General features: G+C 36.0%; 1 protein-coding gene across 4 annotated transcripts in view; it reads right to left on the reverse strand.

Annotated features, from left to right (window-relative positions):
- arhgef4 (Rho guanine nucleotide exchange factor (GEF) 4) overlaps window positions 1-21,320 on the reverse strand; it is a 153,455-nt gene that overhangs the window by 116,749 nt on the left and 15,386 nt on the right. Inside the window, exon 1 of one of the 4 annotated variants that reach the window (XM_056474314.1) lies at window positions 19,230-19,398. The exons of the other annotated variants lie outside the window; for them this stretch is intronic. Within the exon in view, the coding sequence (XP_056330289.1) occupies window positions 19,230-19,268 (39 nt within the window). The 5' untranslated portion in view covers window positions 19,269-19,398. Of the gene's footprint in view, window positions 1-19,229; window positions 19,399-21,320 lie in introns of those variants that run through there. 4 annotated transcript variants of the gene reach the window in all.

Below are 21,320 nucleotides of genomic sequence, written 5' to 3' on the forward strand. Positions count from 1 at the left end.
TTGGTTAACTTATAAAACAGAATCAAAGTTTAAACCAATGTGTTTGCTACTTTTGTATTTTTGTCTTATTAGTTCAGTAAAATCACTATCCATTGGGACTATGTCCTTTGCTCCTACTTTAATCCATGTGTTCAAAATGACGAGAATACTTCCATCACAGAAATGTAAGGCTCTGCCATCTTGGTTTCTCTCTGTATTCCACGGGGGGCTCATTTTCTCATTGATTGTGATTCAACGTGATTACACTCATTTTAATTCAGCAAATTATTTGTTAAAAGTGAATTGATTCATCTAAAAAGTAAATTGAGTTACATTTTTAAAAAGTAACAAAAATATTATTACATAATTTTTTAAGTGATGCATTACTTTGCTCGTTACTTAGAAAAGTAATTGTATTACATTATGATAGTGGATACATCAAAATGTGGCAAAGTCCTGTTGGGTTATGAGCGAGTTTGTTTTGGTGTTTTCAAGTATCAACTTTTTTTGACCAAAATAAAATATTACTGAACCTTTAATAGTTGACGTTTTATTAGTTGAATTTTTTAATCATATTTGAATGGTTAACTATTTTATTGGTCTGTTTGTGTATGTATATTGTGTATGTTTTTTATGTTTGCAATTCAAATGCAAAAGCTTGAAATTTTTTATTTAATATTTTTACCTAACATATAAATATGGTTTACTAATTTTTAAACCATTATTGTAAGTTAATTTGTTAGATTAGCTCCAGATTTGGCTTCGGTACTGACTAAACTAATGTATATGCCCAATTATAATATTGTAAAACATATTACTTTAAATGAGAGATTTGTGGGGGGTGTACTGCACTAATATATGCTGAGTGCTGTATATATATAAATATACAGTATATATATAAATATACAGTATATATATATATATAAATATATATATATATATATATATAAATATTTATGTGACCAATTAAAAAGTGATTCGAATAATAATATCAAATCAAAATAAATAATTTAAAGTGTAGGAAAAATATAATAACAATAGTGTACTCGCTACAATTTTTATTTGAGATTTTTTGTATTTAACACAGAGCTTAGAGTGGGAAAATGCGCATCAAGTAGCAACATCTAAGGGTGAGTTTAGTGCTATAACTATTATATTACGATTAAATTATATATAATTACTATTACTAAAAGTTATCACTATAGCTTTTAAAGGTTTTACATTCATGTGTAATGTCGTTTCTCAGATGTAAGGCCATTGAGCCTATAAATTATATAAAATGTTTAAACAGCATGTCACTCTGCTTGAAATGTCATCTCAATTGTGAGGAGGAGGATTTGGTGCTGCTTTCATTGAAGATAGGCACTGTGAAACTTTATGGCTTTGCGTTATTTTTAATCTTACTGATATTATTCTGCAATGCGGACGTAGCCTCTTTTCTGTGGTTGTTTTAGAACATCTGATTCCGTCGCCTATTGGGATAATGACCAAGAAAAAATAAGGGCAGAAAACAAACAAACTACTTGCTCTACAATAGAGTGTTTAAAATCAATGAAAGTGAATGAGACCAGAAGTCTTGAGTCAATAATGTTTCAATGGCTGTGCCCACTATTCTGTGAAGAATAAAATCAATACAGTATACATGATTTAGAGCACTATGAGGCTGATCAAAAAGGCTGGTTTTAGATTCACAGAACTGTTACAGTGCAGTCTGATAAGAATAGATTTTTGTTCAACAGGTGGCTTTGGAATTTGGCAAGAAGAAGGAATCTGTGGAAAGCATCAATATTTTAAGCAGGCTGGGTTTTCTTTGTTCTCTCCTTTAAGTTGCTGTTTTTTAATATACAGTTGAAGTCAGAAATATTAGCCCCCCTGAATTATTAGCCCCCCTGTTTAGTTTTCCCCCCATTTTCTGTTTAATGGAAAGAAGATTTTTTTCAACACATTTATAAATGTAATAGTTTTAATAACTCATTTATAATAACTGATTTCTTTTATCTTTGCCATCATGACAGTAAAAAAAAAATTACTAGATATTTTTAAAACACTTCTATACAGCCTTAAGTGACATTTAAAGGCTTAACTAGGTTAATTAGGTTAACTAGGCAGGTTAGGGTAATTAAGCAAGTTATTTTATAACGATGGTTTGTTCTTATCAAAAAACTATATAGCTTAAATGGGCTAATAATTTTTTTTTACCTTAAAATGGTTTTTAAAAAATTTAAACAAAAAAATAAAACAAAATAAAAATAAAACAAATAAAAACTTTCTCCAGAAAAAAAATATATTATCAGATATACTGTGAAAATTTCATTGCTATAAACGTCATTTGGGAAATATTTAAAAAAGAATAAACAATTAAAAGGGGGGCTAATAATTCTGACTAACTGTATATTTATATATCATAAATGCATCTGTGTGTGTGGGTGTGCGTTTACAATACAATTTTATTTGCAATAAAATGCCCTACAGCCCTACAGAACTTCCTCCTGTCTATCATGAATAACTGTCTTCAAATCTGTTCCCCTGGAAGTCGGCCTGACAGTCCTTGCTAATATGGGTTCCAGGTCACCACACCTCATTTGGTGGTTGAAATGGCACGACCTCTCTGACCATTATATTATGGACCTGCATCACCCCCTTCCCTACATGAGCCTCTTCGTCTAATCTTGGGGGCCAACATCATGTAATGCAGCATGTGGTTGAATCTGTTAACAGCTGCTGCAGTTGAGGAATTTTTCATCAAGACATCAAAAAGGAAAACATATTAATGAATATGGACACTTTGGATGCAATGCTGATAGATTTTAGCTGCAGGAACCTGCTGTATGACACAGTTTTTAGTGAAAAGTTATTTTGTCATATGCTAGTAAATAGAAACTTTGGCCCTGTCAGTTGATGTTGCCCTGCTCCTTACTGCAAAACATCCAGAGATTTCCCACAGACCTCATGTTCACTGCTGCCACAGAGAGCTGCTGAACAGAGAGGTTAGGATTCTGATGTGACCAGCCAGAGCTGTCATCCCAGTTCAAAAGCTTCTGTTTTGGTGACTCAAGTTATTGAAGTTCCTGTCAAGACATTGTATAATTGCCACCGACAGAGAGATGTTTCTCTACACTAACCTTCCTGGCAATTGGTGGTTCATTCCGCTGTGGTGACCCCTAATAATTAGGAACTTATAATTAGGAATTATAATTACTTATAATATCTTCCTAATAATTAGGAAGAAAAGTGATTAAGTAGTGGTATTATACGTTCTCTTTCATGTTTTAGTGAATTTCCCTTATATAAAATTTTCCTACTACATCAACTTTATACTCAGAGTGAGAACAAATGATTTCCGTAAGTTTCAAAATGATAAAACTTTGTACCTGACTTTATTTGGGTTTTTTTTTTTTTTCGTTATGTTTTTCCTCTATTTCTTTAAAGCTACTTTGACTCAATCTACATTGTATAAAGAGCCATATAAATAAATTTGACTTAAAAGGCACCTAAGATGAAAATCTTCTTTTATAAGCTGTTTGGACAGAACTGTGTGTAGGTACAGTTTGTCCACAGTCATATTGGAGTGATATAAACACAACAAGTCTCTTTTTTTAAATTTCCTGACGTTACGATAGGATCCAAATCCCATAGATTTTTAGGCCCACTGCAACGTGACATAGGAGTGTGGTTTCTCCACCCACCATATTGATTAACATGTCTCTATAGTGATGCATATAATCATATCAACAAGACAGGACGTGCGCAAAACAACTGGGATTAAAAGATCTGTTCAGCTCTCTGTGATCATCAATCATCATCAAATGTGATCAAGAATGAGTTTTACAAGTTTAAATGTTTTTAAAACAGAGCATGTTAATGAATTTCAGTGATTTACTTCAGCTTTACTTTATCACCACAGTCCCATGTCAGTACAATTATAAAAGACGCTTCAATCCCGTACTGTAAAAAATGGCTGAGATTTCAACAGTAAAAAAAACTGTAAAATTGCTACATTACAAATCCGTAAATTGGTTAACAGTGTGTTTCCTTAATTTATACGGCGAATAACCGTAAATTGACTTTTCCAGAATTCCCTTTGTGGCACATCACTTTTTATTTTTGTTGACATTACTATGGATCTTTTTAGTTGTTTCCCCATCAGTTATGTACATTAGAGATTTATGTTAGATCTAATGTTAATAAACAATGTTTATTTCATGACTTTAATTTTATGCGTGTTACCATACTGGTGTTAAGTAGTTGTGTGAATGACACTGAGCACCTTCTACACACTGATACACTCTTCTAGTTGTAGGAAAAGTTGTTTGTGATGAGCATTAGTTCCTTATGTAACTTCCTCATCACCACCAGCATATGGGTGTGCTAACGTCTAACTGTGTAACAAAAGATGTGTATATGTTGGTAATACAAAATGCAGACAAATGACATCTATAAATTAATGAAATACGGTAGTTTACCGTAAAAATGAGAAATTACTTTTTACTTTTACTTTTTGACGGTAAAGTACTGGCAATCACAGCTGCTGTTTTTTTACCGTAAATTTTACGGATTTATTTTTTTTATAGCGGTTTGTGGATGTTAAATCAGGTTTATTATGTACATCGACATATCCAATATTCATACAGCAGTGGATATTAACGTGTATCCCGTCACATTTGCCGTGCAAAAACAGTGCAAACTTTAAATTTGTGTGTGTCCGCTGTGTGTGTGCGCGTGAACTTTGTAACGACATTGTGTGTGACTCATGGTTGCAGAAAGACTTGAATTAACTCCACAACAAATACATCAAATAATCATTGGTAAAGTTCTTACTGTGGTATTTCTCACAAACGTTACGTGAGATCAGCTTCCTTCATGTCTGTCACTGTGCTGTTTATCTGACACTGCCGGAGATTGAGGCACACTGTGACAGGTATGTGGTAACATTGCGTGGAAAGAACTAGCATTAAAGGCACAGGCAACAAAAACAGCTACAGCGTGTTCAGAGCAGAAAATTCCAATATTCTAAAGGCTATAATAAATAATCTGAAGGGTGTTTTGAGCTGAAACTTTACAGACACATTCTGGAGACACAAAAGACTTATCCAAAATCTTGAAAAAGGTGGAAAATAGGTGCCCTTTATGTTATACTTCAGGGCTGATTCTGATTTGTTGGGAAGAATGTACAGCAAAGTAAGAAAGGCAAAGGTGCTCATTTCCTTGAACAGTTCAGCTCCAGCTGGTTTGATTAGGGTTGAACTTTGCATGAAGGTACAGCACACAGATCTCCAGGCACAGGATTGGGCACCTCTGAATATGATGGGCAATAAATCTAAGGGAATCTAACAGCTAAAGTAGTTTCAACAGGTCTTAGTTGCGTTATAGTTTTATTATGATATTTTCAGAAATTAAAAAAAATACTAATCAAGTGTAGTGGCTATAAAATCTTATTTGAGATTAAACAGACGAACAAAAAGTTAAAAGGCTAGAAGTATGCAAAATACCATGCTACCATTTCTGCTATCAAATAAATCTTGTTTGAAGTACTGTAGATTCACACGAGCAGGAGTGGCTTTTCACATTAGCCTAATTTGCGTTTGACACCCCTGATTTAATAGAAGTTGAAGAGTCTGATAATAACATTCAAAGCAACCTTTAAAAAACATTGGCCTAATTTCCTTAAAGCTGCTTAAACATTAATTTCATTAAAACTCTGCTTTAAATGGGAAATTCCTGCAGCTCACCTGATCAAAGTAATTCAGGAACAGAATCAATTATGTATAATTTGATATTTGTATTATGTATAATTATTAACAAGCCACCCTGAATGTCTGTAATTTCCCTTCTACCTAACAAGTGGTGAGAAATGAAAAGTCACAGAGTTAAAGAAGACACAATTTAACCAAGAGCTTTTCACCGCTATATTCTTCACTAACAATACTGTTGCTAAAAGTCATGAGATGATAAATGCATCATGAAACTAGTTAGAAGTTAGATGTACATTTGTTTAACAACCTGTATGCAACAAGACTGGCCTGTGTTTAAAGTCTCCATGTTTATAAGACTCAAGGCTGCTGGTTTGCACAGAGCCTAAACATAGCCCAAGATTCCAGCTCGACTCTTCCTGGCCATACATGCTATTCTTGAATTTGTTTGGTTGTACTCCACCAGCTGCATGATGATGCGACAGTTTGTAAGACCATAATGACACGAGGCTATGACGGTGTGGAAACATGGGAAACAAGTGATGATTTAGAGGCACAAGTGTTTTCAATTCCTTTTCCTAAGAGAACTGAAGGCCATACACGTGCTGCATGCTAATGTCCTTTCCGTCACAGTACGTATACTTACTCTACATATATACAGTTGAAGTCAGAATTATTAGCCCCCTTTGAATTTTTTTCTTTTTTAAATATTTGCCAAATGATGTTTAACAGAGCAAGGAAATTTTCACATTATGTCTGATAATATAGAATGACTTTATATAGAAAGTCTTATTTGTTTTGGGGTTTTTTTTTTGGCTAGAATAAAAGCAGTTTAAGGTCATTTTAAGGTCAAAATTATTAGCCCCTTTAAGCAAATTTTTTTCGATAGGCCACAGATCAAACCATCGTTATACATTAACTTGCCTAATTACCCTAATTTCTTGCCTAGTTAATGTAATTAACCCAGTTAAGCCTTTAAATGTCACTTTAAGCTGTATAGAAGTGTCTTGAAAAAAACCTAGTTAAATATTATTTACTGTCATCATGGCAAAGATAAAATAAATCAGTTATTAGAGATGAGTTATTAAAACTATTATGTTTATAAATGTGTTGATAAAATCTTCTCTCCGTTAAACAAAAATTGGGAAAAAAATAAACAGGGGGGCTAATAATTCAGGGGGTTTAATATTTCTGACTTCACCTGTACATATAGTATGGAGTAGAATGCATTAATGTGCCAATTAAAAGAAAAAACAAATCCAAAATTCACATATTACATAATTTCCAATCAATAAACAAAAAAGGGTGCATTCACACCAAGACAGTCCATTGGTTCACTTACTTTGGTCCAGAAAAAAACATAATGTTTTTTTTAATTGGTGTTCACTTTCACACTGCCCTTTGTATGCACTGTATGTGAATAAGAAGTTGTAAACAACGCCACACCTGTGCTGAATTCAGCTGTTTATTAGACAGAAATCTTTGCGCTCATGTGGTATTGTGTCTGCTGTGCTTTCTGAACTTAAGAGCTGCCACAATCCTCTAATTAATTTTGTCATAAATACAATACATCTCTTCGCTGATTTATCATTTTTTAAATGGTTTTTGTATGTTCTTGTTTACCCTTAGTTATTTAAATAAGAAATAAAATGTGTACATTTTTGATATTGTCATATTTTTTGTAGATTCCGTAAAAAAAGACAACAACCATTTCTCAATGTGCATTTTTCAACAATTTTGTGTTCATGTTTTTTTGTGCAACATCATCATTAACCACCAAAGTTCAATTCTAATGCAGCAAAGGGTGGAATGCACTTGAGTTTGATTCAATCAAACCAAATAAGACAGGTGTGAATACACCAATAATGAATGATATCTTGTTGCTGTCCTATTTACCTCAGGACCAGCCAAAGATTGAGAGAATGTTAATTCAGATTATAATGTAGATCAGGGGTGTCCAAACTTTTTCCTATAAAGGGCCAAAAAGCAAACTTGATTGAGGGGTGTGGGCCGAATATACATCAAATCGTGTGTATTAAATTTGCCATGGGTAATTTTCTAATTTATTCTGTAATATTTAAAATAAGATTACAAAATGTTGCTTTAAATCATATTGACTAATGCAGTATCATTTGTAACATTTTATAATGAATTTAATACAGTAAAACATAAACAATATAACACAAGTTCAATGCTGAATACACCAGTCGAGCTTACTTTGATTTGTTCACAGATGTCTTGTGCAGTTCGCTGACAGTATTTACATTTTAAAAGTCTGAATCGTTTACAGTATTTAATTGAATCATTTCATTTCAGTTGGCTTTTTTTGTAGCTCAGTAATAAAACAAAGAAACAAAAGGTTACGTTAAATTCGAAATGACGATCACTGTGAAAGGCATTCACCCTAACCACTTCCCCATCATTCTACCTCTCTTTTCAGACGGGATAGCGGACTAAATCAAAGGTTATCATGGGCCAACTTTGGCCCGCGGGCCCTACTTGGGGCATCTCTGATGTAGAAAGAAACACGCAATCCATAATATTGCAGACTGAGTTTATGAAACTTGTTATGGCCAAAAATGCCTTATTAAATCTCAGAGTTTATAGGGGAACGGCCAGACTGATTCACAGACTAAAAAGACTACAGTAATTTCGGGCCCCTTAATAACTACACACAGATGGCTTATCTAAAACATGCCTGTCAGTCCATTTTGATCCTACTAGTCATCACAGTAAACCACATTGGCAGAATGCTGCTGAAAGGACACCATCACAATGATGGACCAACCAGCAGGTGCAGGAAGAGGAATCCAGCCTCTCAGGAAATCTGTGAAAGCTCCAAACTGTATTGTATGTGTTCACTTCTGAGCAGAGGACACATGTAAGGAACACTTACATCATCCCTTACTCACTCAAATCCATATGATGTTGTTGCATTCAAGGTAACTCAGAACAAGAAGCTTTGAAGAACATCCATGCTGCTTTTTTCTATATAGTGAACGTGGATGGAGACCAAAAAAGAAGACTGAAAACTTGGTAGCATGATCAAATTAGTTCCCAAAACCACAAGGCATAAGCCCAGCAAGCTTTTTTTTTTGTTTCCAAAAGATGTCTAATAGATGTCTAATAGACGTCTAAACATAGTCGTCTTAGCTAAAACAAGGCTAAATTTGGGCTGTCAGTAAAAATCTAATAGACATCTAAGAATAGACCAAAACTAGACATCAGATCAACAGAAATAAATGACTACACATAAAAAGTCTGTCTAATATGTCTATTTGACGACTAGTCTAGTTTTGGGCTGTTCTTAGATGTCTATTAAATTTTCACTGACAGCCCAAGTTTAGTCTTGTTTTAGTCAAGCTGTCAGCGTTTAGATGTCTATTAGACATCTATTAAACAGAATTGTTTGCTAGGAGATAGCTTTGTGCAAGAAACCGACTTAAATTTAGTCAACATTCACTAAAAAGTCCCGATCACTTGAAATATTGTGCTCCTTCAAAGAAAGACAGCCTTTTTACTGTTGTGTGAACCATCTTTTAACTGCACTACAAATGAGCTTAAAAATATGACTTGACAACAGTGATACGCATTAAAGCAATCAAAGCTGAAAGAAAATGTCCAACACTCTCCAGTACTTGACCAAACACAAACAATCCGAAAAACACACATCCGAGTTCAGCCAGAACTGAGCGACCTCAACCAGAACAAAGGAGGCGAGAGTGAAACCCAATCCTTTATCAATGTGTTCCCATGCTGCGGAGAAGCTCTGACTCAAGATCAGTTTGCATTGCTGGCATTATCCCACCGCTCCGTTTAAATAAATCTACTTTGCTGTGAAAGAAACAAAGAGAAAGGGGAAAAAATGGGCTATCTGTTTCACAAACCCACAAGCCAACAACACCTGCACCAACAGCTCTGAATAACAAGTGCAATTCTCCCAGACAAATGAAGTTCCTGGTGAGCTGGAGGGGAAATTTGAAGTTGAGGCAGACCTGTTTGTGCATGTTTTTTATGCTTCTTTGTTGTCAGTCTGCATGTGAGGTGGACTGTTTCGTCACAGGAAAGCAAAGGTGCGGTGAGTCGGTATAGAAGGCACAACTTCTTGGAATCTTGATGCAATTTTTTTTTTGCCTTTGCCATTGTTGCCATGGCACAAGTGTTTGAAACAGCTTCGGAAAGACGAGCGTGTTATTCCTGTGGAATAAACGAGTCTGACAGACACGTTATTATTACAAGCGCATGGCCTCTAGGCATTTTAGAAAACTTGCGTGTCAGTTATGGTAAGACCAAACAAAAAGGATGCTGTGCAAATAATCATTATATAAATATTTCTGAGAATACATAGGAAAAGAGCATTACTAGAGTAGTGTACTACAATAGTGTGTATGACGTGTTATTTTAAGATGGAAAATTAATTAATCATGGGTCTTCTAGTACAGTTAGTTTAGAAACATAAAATTACATAACTACAACACTGATTGGCTGATGTATACGGTATGGCCATATAATGCTATGCCGGAAAGTTGTATAATTTGCCACAATGATGGGCAGTGTCAACATGAACCACAGTAAACCTGTGTTCTCCAACTCAAAAGTCTCTAACTCAAACTCTTTATTATCAGATTTATGTCAAAAAATGCTATATTTTGCAAACATATTCAGTATCATTACCAAACATGGTATGCATCTTCGACACCATGCACTGAAAGTACTCAAAGTTCTGGAGCAGCGCCACCTTCTGGTCAAAGTTATAAGCAATTTTTTTAAAATGCTAATAATTTTTTCTAAACTTTTCTCATTGACATGACACGTGTCTTGCTATATTCCCTGGATCATGCCAAGATCATTGATACCAAATATGCCAAAATCAACTAAACTTTCTGTCCGCCAATTAGTTTTTTTTCTCCTAGACCGCTTTTCCGATTTTTATCAAATTTGACTCAGATGTTCTTCAGACCATGCTGGAAAAAAGTCATGGCACCACAGAAGTGACTACGTTTACATGGACATCAGGAATTGAATTATTTGCCTTAATCTGAATAAGACAATAATATGATTAAGGTGTTTACATGAGTTGCTTTTTTAATTTTCCGTTCATGATCACGTTTTACATGCTATTGCACGTAATTCGATTAACCTCATTGCGTCAACACGCTATCCATATTTCCTCTGGAGTTTTTATGTAATTTTGAGTGTTTCATTTTTAATTTGTTGATTTTAACTGCAGTTTGGCACTTTAACTTTTATTCAGGAATATTTCATGCATGCCCCCGTGACAAACAAGATTTTGGATGCTGGTATGATTGCTGGAAGAGTGTAGTTTTAAATGAAATTTGATACCGTACACTGGATGCGACGTGTTTGTGGTCATTCACTAACTCGGTAGGTGCAGAGAAAAGTGTCAAACAGCCTTGAGTGTGTATGGACTATCCTGTCGCAAAATGCAGAATCTGCAAAATCTGATTATTGGTGTCCATGTACACGTACTCATGCAGCGTTTCAATTAGTTCACATGAAACTATAATAATCTGTGTCAGACAAAGCAAAAAAGTGAAAGATTATGGAAAATCAGAGGGACAACTTTTTTGTCAACAGCAGAGTTCCATTGCTGCCTAAATGTTGTAGAATTTTCCTAGTGGAAAAATGTACAGACAAGAGTACATATATGAGTTATTCGTATACTAAGAGGAGTGAAGTGTACTAATACTATGGACTGCTTACAGTACATGGTTTTGTGTGGTAAAAAAGACAAGGTGAACAAGAATGGTATACTAAAGGCTCCATAACATCGGAATCCTTTACAAAGCATATGAAAATTCAGAGATGTATTGGTTGGTTGTAAAAAATATTTTGTTGGAACACACGACTTCTAAATGGCTGTAAAAAAGAAAAGGATTTTTTTTTTGCAGATGCAACATTCATTAATTAATTTTCTTTCGGGCTTAGTCTCTGTTTCAGAGGTCGCCAAAGCAGAATGAACCGCCAACTGTTCTGGCATATGTTTTATGCAGTGGATGCCCTTCCAGTCACAACCCAGTACTGGAAAACACCCATACACTTACATTCACACACGCACTCATACACTATAGATAATTTAGCTTATTCAATTCATCTATACCGCATGTCTTTGGACTGTGGGGAAACAGGAGCACCCGGAGGTCACCTTGTGTGTCAAATAAGAAAGACATGCAAAATGTACAGGGTAGGGGGTCCTGAGGACCAGAATTGAGAACCACTGCCTTAACCCAACCATCACAGAAAAAAATTTGCAGTTTTACATTTCCAAAATACTTAATTCTGGATGATGTATGCTTTAATTTGCTGTTAATGATATGCTTGTGATGAATACCAGGACCACATACACAGATATTCTTCATAATATCATCTTTTGTTTTCAAAAGACACAGTTTTGCATGAAAATTAGTCAATGATTGATTTTGATTGAAGCTTAATTTTGAAGAAGCTATCAAATGTTTTAAAACATCTTCTCAGAGAACATTTCAGAATATGACAAAGAAACAAGAGGAGAATTTTAAAAAAAGAATTTCTGGAGAGCCTCAAAGTAGCTCCCAGCAATGTCTGACAACCAATTCCCTGCTTCATTTGTTGGCGGAAATTTCTCTAAGGAGCTGAACACATTTTAGGCAGCGAATGTGATGTATGTCCTGTTGTTACTGAGTGTGCAATCTCTGGACAGATCGCATGAAGGGAAAAAGAGGAGGTGAAAAGAGAGAAAGAATTTCAAACCACTGGACTTCTGGACAAAAGACAAGAACAGTAGAAAAAGAGCGGCTCTCACACTTAGAGAGAGTTGCAGGACTGCCAGTAAGAACACAGGGTCAGGGGACCTATGAAAAGCTTGCATAACTCCAGAGAGGGGGGCGATATACTACTGAAGGAAAGCCCAGGAAATTACTTGAATTCTTGACATTAAACCACACTAGCACCACTATTTACTTTCTAAGGCCATTAGGGTGTAGTGCAGTGGTTCTCAACCGGTTTTGCTTCAGGACCTTTCATTGCACGTCAAGTGGCAACTTAACACAAAAGCAACAAAAACGTCTGGCTGACTATGGTTGAAATAATACTTTTGAAAGTATGCTGTGGATTGTAGACTTGAGCTAAAAGCACTTTAGTCACTTTGACATTGAGAATGTGTTTCATAAAAATGCATCATCAGATTGCTTAAAATAATATAAACACTATAAATGTAATTCTATAAAAAAAAAACACACACATTTGCACAACTGCAGTTCAAGTTCATTTTTGTCTATTATGACAGTCACTGTTCAGATTATGACTTTTTGCACCCTAAATTAGCTATGGACAAATGGATGAGAAGCATGTTACACACTACACATTGCACACCAGCTCATCACTGCTTGACATCTGTTATGACGTGTGATATCATCAAGAAGGCTGAGCGAGCGACTCAATTCCAGGAAAAAAATATATAATATTAATAATGGCTAATAAAGTGATGTGACTGGCTGTTTTGCCACCAGAAAAAGCCAATAAATAAATTAAAAACATAAAGTAGTTTACATTTGTACAGTGGACTGAAGTTTACTGGAGTAAGTGTAAAATTAATGATTATTAACAATAATTTTATTTTATTATATATATATATATATATATATATATATATATATATATATATATATATATATATATATATATATATATATAAATATATACATATACACATATATACATATATATACACACACACAGGCAGCACGGTGGCGCAGTGGGTAGCACGATCGGCTCACAGCAAGAAGGTCGCTGGTTTGAGCCCCGGCTGTGTTGGTGTGGGTTTCCTCCAGGTTCTCCGGTGCTCCTAGTGTTGGGTTGCAGCTGGAAGGGCATCCGCTGTGTAAGAACATGTGCTGGATAAGTTGGCTGTTCATTCTGCTGTGGTGACTCCTGATTAATTAAGGGACTAAGCCGAAAAGAAAATGAATGAATGAATGTGAATATATATTTATATGGATGGTCTCACAGTTCGGTTCGGTTACGATTATCATGCCATCGATTCGGTTCAATTTGATATCTTGGTGCATCACGGTGCATTGATGATGCTTTTCATACACAATTTTATATTTCACTTCACAGGCGCTGTTCACTGATGAGTGACACTAATAAACTGCAGAGGCGCAGTGTTGCCAGATTGGGCGGTTTTGGATAGGCATTTCGGCGGGTTTTGGATAGTTTTTGGGCTGGAATCAGTCAGCTACATCTGGCAACACTGCAGCGGCGATCACAGCTGATCCATGATAGACACAGTGGAGAAAACTCACGGGCTCGTGTCTGTATCCAGAAGTATCGCTGTAACAGCCGAGATGAGAGGAAAAGTCACGCAGCCGGTCAAATGTGCAGCAGTGAGAGAGCGAAATGGAGTTTTAGGGGCTTCTGCTGTAAGTGTCAGTGAAAGACTATCCAGCAAACACACACGCAGTGAAATTGTGCAGAGTTTCTGCGTTTTTAAGTAGTTGGAGCGTTGTAAATACCTGCGCTCGCCATAGTAAGCTACGGCGACACAGCGCATATGAGATAAATGACATCAGTACATAATAACCAGTTATGATTATTACTGAACCGATACCGAATTGTCCGCGTCTGCATTGTGGTGCACCGAAGAAACAATTAAATTTGACACTCCTAATATATCTATATATATATATATATATATCTATATATATATATCTATATATCTATATATATATATATATATATATATATATATATATATATATATATATATATATATATATATATATATATATATATATATATATATATATATATATATACCGGCCACTATTACTAGGTACACTTATCTAAATGCTCGTTAACTCAAATTTAGCCAATCACATGGCATCAACTGAATGCATTTAGGCATGTAGACATGGTCAAGATGATCTGTTGCAGTTCAAACTGAGCATCAGAATGGGGAAGAAAGGTGATTTTAGTGACTTTGAACGTGGCATGGTTGTTGGTGCCAGATGAGCTGGTCTGAGTATTTCAGGAATTGCTGATCTAATGTGATTTTCACGCACAACAATCTCTGGGGTTTACAGACAATGGTCTGAAAAAGAGAAATTATTTAGTTTGCGGCAGTTCTGTGGGCACAAATGTCTTGTTGATGCCAAAGGTCAGAGGAGAATGGCCAGACTGGTTTGAACTGATAGAAAGGGAACAGTAACTCAAATAACCTTGTTACAACCGAGGTATGCAGAAGAGCATCTCTGAAAGCACAACACGTCGAACCTTGGGCCAAATAGGCTACAGCAGCAGAAGACCACACCGGGTGCCACTCCTGTCAGCTAAGAACAGAAAACTGAGGCTACAATTCACACAGGCTCACCCAAATTGTACAATAGAGGATTGGAAAAACGTTGCCTTGTCTGATGAGTCTCGATTTTGGATGCGACATTCGGATGGTAGGGTCAGAATTTGGCGTCAACATATATATGCTGTAAAAAAGGCTAGTGAAGTATATCAAAATCAATATATTATTGGTTATTTTTTATATTATTAATTAATTAATATATTTCTTTATAATTACTTATGAAATGTACTACCAATTACTTAAAAACAATAGTAATTTGTAAAATCCTACACTAAGTTTCAAATAGTTCAGGGTTTTGAGGATCACATTAGTAAATGACACACAACTGGATGCCAAGCACAGATACCTTTCCATAAAACACCAAACAAATACCCAGTGCAGTTAGTAATACTGCACATTGACTGAAGGGCTAACGGGCACACTTTGCTCAGAAAAAGAGGTCAAACTCCATTGCAGCTGTCCAACCAGGACAACAATACCAGCCTGAAGACCTGGCTGCCGCCCCAGGCCTTGTGGTCCAGCACTGCAACGAGAACCAATCTTGAGGTGACCAATCATCCCTCTGGGCTTTCGGTTCCCACAAATGAGCTACTAGCTCCTGGCAATGTCATATTCCAGTTACTCTCAGTGTGTACAGCATGATCCAGTGTAAACCGGTGAAGCCAAAATACTCCAGCCTCAGATCCTGGACGGGAAAGCATCCACCCTGCAATTTTAAGACAGGGAGAATGCAAGGGGCAGAACTGTGGACACTATGGACACTGTTTAGTATTCGGCACCATTCAATCCCCTTTTGTCTAAGGAAAAATAGCATTGACAGTTGGCGACTAGAGGAAAGAGGCTTTTGTGAGCAAAACCTGAAGGACTGTTACTGTAAATCAGGTTCACCCCGGGACATTTCTCTGGCTCTGTATGATTCGGGACTGTCTGGGGGCCTATGGGCTGGCAGGCAGTACAGGGCGAGACCGGAACGTTCCACATTTCTTTTCCCATGGGACAGTTATGACCCCCACACAACACTGAAACAACACCACACCTTCTTTATTATTCAGAAACGTGGTGTGAACACACTTTTATGACTGGCTACAAGCAAAAAATGTAATCCATGATACAAAAAAACAACACCAGCTGTTTCATGATAGACGCTAACAGCTGCAGAATGCTACTGTACCTGATGCAGCAACAATTCCAGCGGCATGAGAACAACATATATTTTCCAGAGCACTTCATCCAACTCCATCCCAATGGATGGAAGAAAACACGATGTTGAAACTAGGTTTGTGCAAGACATTATAAACAGTTATGGCTAAAAGCTGCTGGGCTCTCTTCTCTCTTTCTTCTGTTTATGCTTCTGGCAAACGCAGCCATTTGTGTTCAGTTTTACTAGCAAACTATTTTACAGTGTCATTCAACACTTGTAGCTGTACCTGCTGTGATGCTAAATCAGTGGCCTATAAAAGACTGTTGGTTTATGGATGGATGGTGACCTCTGCTTCTTTTGTTTGACTGGCCTTTAACTCTGAACTCAGCAGGGGTTTAAAATAGCCTGCTGACGGGCGCATCAGATTAGTCTAAAATCAGGGGGACCTCAATCAGGACATCCCAGCAAGATGTGAACAAATAAAGAATCCCTTATTCACTGCTACAGCCCCACTAATCCAACAGGAAGACTAGGAAATGAAGTGGGAAGTAGCTTTAAGGATGAATAACAAATTCATATTCTTTGAGTCTGCTTGTTATGTAATTTCTTAGATACAGTATTTTGGTGAATCTCATAAAAACACTGAAGATCATATCTCGTTTTACCCCCTAATAATAAATCCTGAATTATTCCTGAATATTATTAACTTTTAAGAATCAAATAAATTTTATGTTGCACTTACAGTATATGCTTCATCCAGCTAAGTAAAATATCATATTGAAGGAATATTCTTACAAATTCTTATTTTTTTTAATGTAAATTAGGTGCTGTGTATAAACACAATGTGCCACCTGTCAACAGTGCATTACAAGCACACATACAGTGGTGCGCTTAGTGTTAGGTGACAATGGCGCTCATAAAATTTGGTGTGAATAGGTATAAAAACAATTCAAATAAACTCATGAATGCTGCTTTATGCTTGTTTCGAACATACAACCTACGGGATTATAAGTCAATGCTCAGCACACTGAACTATTAGCCCATTCATGATGCACTCTGCAGATCTGACGTGTAAGAAAGAGAATCAGCTCAGCAAAACTGAAACAAAACAGTTCTGTATATCTGTATACCAGATTTTCTTACAATTACATGTCAATGAGCAAAGCCGTCCAGAGGCAGAATGAATAAAGCAGTCCGGAGGCAGAATAAATAAAGCAGTCTAGAGGCAGAATGAATAAAGCAGATGAGAGGCCATAAGCAGCAAACTCTACAGAGAAATTCAGATCAAGTGAAACAATGAGTTCCGAATACATTTGAAGTTTATTGTACTTAAAATATCGGAAAAGCATTTCAAATAATTACATAAATCACGGATTTATTGGTTTATAATCTTTGGCCATTATGTGGCACTGTTAACAAATTTAAGTGGTGCGCTCAGGGTTAGGTGACAATGATGCTCAGATGCTCAATTTGGTGTGAATAGGTATAAAAATAATACAAATAAATTCTAACTCTAAAACTAAAACTGAAAACAGCACTGCTATAATTTTTATCTTGATTATGATCCAAATTCATCAATCTTTTACTAACATGGCACTGATTTATTTTTCCAGCTGAGAAAAGTGGTTTGTGTATTACTTCTTGTACTTGTTTTTGAGTATTATTATGTATTTCACAAAACGTGAACTCGTGAAACGTGAATTTGCAGTTGTCAGAATTAATATCAGAATATGACAGTTCTCATCTTTTTTGTGCTGTTATTTGTGCTATTGTGCTGAATTAAATGCATGTGCATAGGATCACAACACTGAAAACACAAGATTGTCTAGCTATGTGACATTAATGACACAATTGTGTTTAATTCAATCATTTAAGCAATCTGTGTCAAAGTACTTTTAAATTAATCACATGCATTCAAGTTAACAATAAGAAAAAGGTTGAAAATTGCATTTATAAATGCATATTTACTTTTGCTTTTACTTGTTTATTTGTTTATTTTTTGCATTATTATTTTTAAATCTTTTAAAAATAAGCATTATTTCCATAAAATTAAGCAGATGTCTTAAACTTAAACTATTACAATAATGTAAATAAAATCACCATTTATTAACGGAATTTAAGGGACAGTTCACCCAAAAATTAAAATGTACTCACTATTTACACTCCCTCAAGTGGTTCCAGATTTTAAAAACAATAAATTTTGAAAAAAGTCGAAAACATGTAATAATCGACTTCCATAGTAGGAAAAACAAATACTATGGAAGTTAGTGATTACAGGTTTCTAGCATTCTTCAAAATATCTTCATTTGTGTTCAAGAGAAGAAAGAAACTCATAAATAAGAGAGTAAATAATGTCAGAATTGTCATTACTTGGGTGAACTATCCCTTTATTTATCATGCTAGTATTCGTTGAACTTCATTGAAATATAAGATAACTACATAAAGTATAAAAAATATATACATTACAGATTATGATTTTGTTAGACTATTGTGTTATTGTGTGCAAAACTAACATTTCATGCAGTTCTCAGAAGCAAACACATAAATCTCAAAGTGGGATTAAACAGACTAAGCCATTAGGATTGAGCACAGTAGCATGCAACCTGTATATACAGAAACACACCGGATGTGATGAATAACATAAACAAAAACTGTACTATATGAGTCCCTCATGGAATCCCTAAAACTGTTGAAATAATCTAAACAGTGGAGTTTTATTGAGTAATCTGTCCAAATGTAAAATATAAACACAACAATTTATTGACTCAGCAACTGCAGAGCACTAGCATATGAGTTTTTTCTATAATGGATTTCATCAAATCTATTCAAAACACTAAAATGTTTGCTGATCAATCAATGTAAAAGAAAAAACATTACCCACTACACTACAACGTGGTGTAAAATAACATGGCTGAACAAAGCACAATGTGTTTGACCCCAATTCGGGTGTCTGCTCTACAAAGTGTCTATTTATTAGACTTTTAAAGTACAGAAACCATAGAAGCAATGCAAAACACCATCACCTCATGTCCAAAAAAGAAAACTAATTGTTTTTCAAACATACCTGTGCCATGTCTCTGTGGTCACAGCCACTGTTTGGCATCCTAACAGGCGCTGTTGTCAGAAAGCTGATCTGAGTTCAGCCAGACTGGCTCCCAGAGTCCATTCATCACCCTGACTGCTCCTCAAGCACTCAGACTTGCTGTACAGTGCACTCACTCCACAGCCTGTGGCTCGAACAGTGACACGAAAACAAAGGAGGAGGAAGCCCATCCCAAAACTGAGTGAAAGAGGGAGGAATATAAAAAGAGGAATGAGAGAAAAGGGCCAGTCAGGACAGCCTGACGGTGCTAAGAAATTGAGGTTTCCTGAATCAAGAGAGAGAGAGAAAGTGCACCAATCAGAGCAGAGCGGCTCCCCACCTCCTTTTCGCCTGGAGGATGCTAATCATTTCTCAGTGCGGTCTGACAGGTAAAGTCGGTGCGCTTCTTTTATTTCCAGGAGAGTGTGCTTGCATGGCAGCGGATCCTCGTGAGATTTATGCAAACAAGCGCTAGGTTTTAAAGAGATAAAACATGAATGCCAGTTGGACAATAGAAGAAGAAATATAAAACGCTTTCTTTCTGGTAAAAGAGAATACTTGGAGCTTAGAACTTTTGATTCTCTATTACCCCTTCATTGACAGCTTTGGCATCACTAATTATTTTAATATGATTGCTATCAAAGAGAGCAGTTCAGAAGCCAAATCAGAAAGAACATGTGACACTGATATCTGTGAATGACTTCATTCCTGAAAGAATCCGGGTTTTTGAATGAGCAGGTGAAGAAAATTATGTAAATACATAAAGACGTTTAAATGATTCTATGTTAAAACAATAACTCACTCATAACGAGGTTTATATTAGGGTTGGGCGATGAATTTGGCATCGTATGATGATTAATGTGAAACATTGTGATGGACGACAGCAACGTCATAGTAGGCGGCAGTGAATTAATTATTTATGAATGTAGCCCACCGTGACTACCTGACCCGCATGGTCTTTGTTTTACCCATAACCAAATCATAAATAAATAAAGATAAGTTACACACAAATTACCACTTGTCAATTACTTTTTCCGCAGGTCTCTGGCATGAATAGGCAGAGTGATCTGTGTCGTTATAATGGCACCGACACACTTGCAAAACCAACAGCAATCAACCAACAGTATCAGGTTTTCACTAAAGTTACTAAATACAAGTGTGAAAGCGAAAGACTGAAGCAGTGTACTGACACTGTGACACGTTACTTGATAGATTCGAAGATAGAAGACCGAAGATAGAGTTAGATAGAGACAAGATTAATTAAATATCACGTTTAACAACTATGCGATCCAGCGGTGCATGCTCGATAAACTGTGCATCGACGTGCGTCTTTCTCAAGGTTTTGTGCTCAAAGCACCTGCCTGGAGCTCAGACACGTGTGTGTGTGTGTGTGTGTGTGTGTGTTGTCACGTGTTGTGTGTTTTCAGCAGTATAGTGTGGAAGTAGGGTTTTTGAGAAATGTGAGGTGAAACGCCAGTGTGGACGTGGAGACGTATTAGTGTAAACGGAGCCTAAGTGTGTATTTTTCGCAAGCGGGTTGTTGCTGCGACGGGGTCGGGGCAGAGGACGTCGATGCCGGCTCAGCATCGTGATGTCTATCGGCCATCAGTGATGGACAATGGCATCGTTTATCAACCCAAACCCTAGTTTATATGATTTGTTCTTAAAATAAAAATATGTATTTTTAATAAATCGCTTGGGTAAAAAATCAGTTTTCTTTAAAAAGATGTATTTATGATTTATTCTTGAAGTAATCAATTTTTTTTAATCAATTGAATCAAGTGAATAATACAAAAAAAAAATCACTCCAAAACATGTTTATGTGATTCATTCAGATGAATCATTTTATGTGAATAATACAACATGATAGATTTAAAAAATGTGTTTCTGAACAAATCAGCGAGTGACTAATTCAATGGCTCATTCATTTTCCTTCGGCTTAGTCCCTTAATTAATCAGGGGTCGCCACAGCGGAATGAATCGCCAACTTATCCAGCATCAATGTCATTACGCAGCGGATGCCCTTCCAGCTGCAACCCAGTACTGGGAAACACCCATACACTCCCATTCACA

This window comes from Danio aesculapii, chromosome 2, assembly GCF_903798145.1.
Source record: "Danio aesculapii chromosome 2, fDanAes4.1, whole genome shotgun sequence".
NCBI lineage: Eukaryota > Metazoa > Chordata > Actinopteri > Cypriniformes > Danionidae > Danio > Danio aesculapii.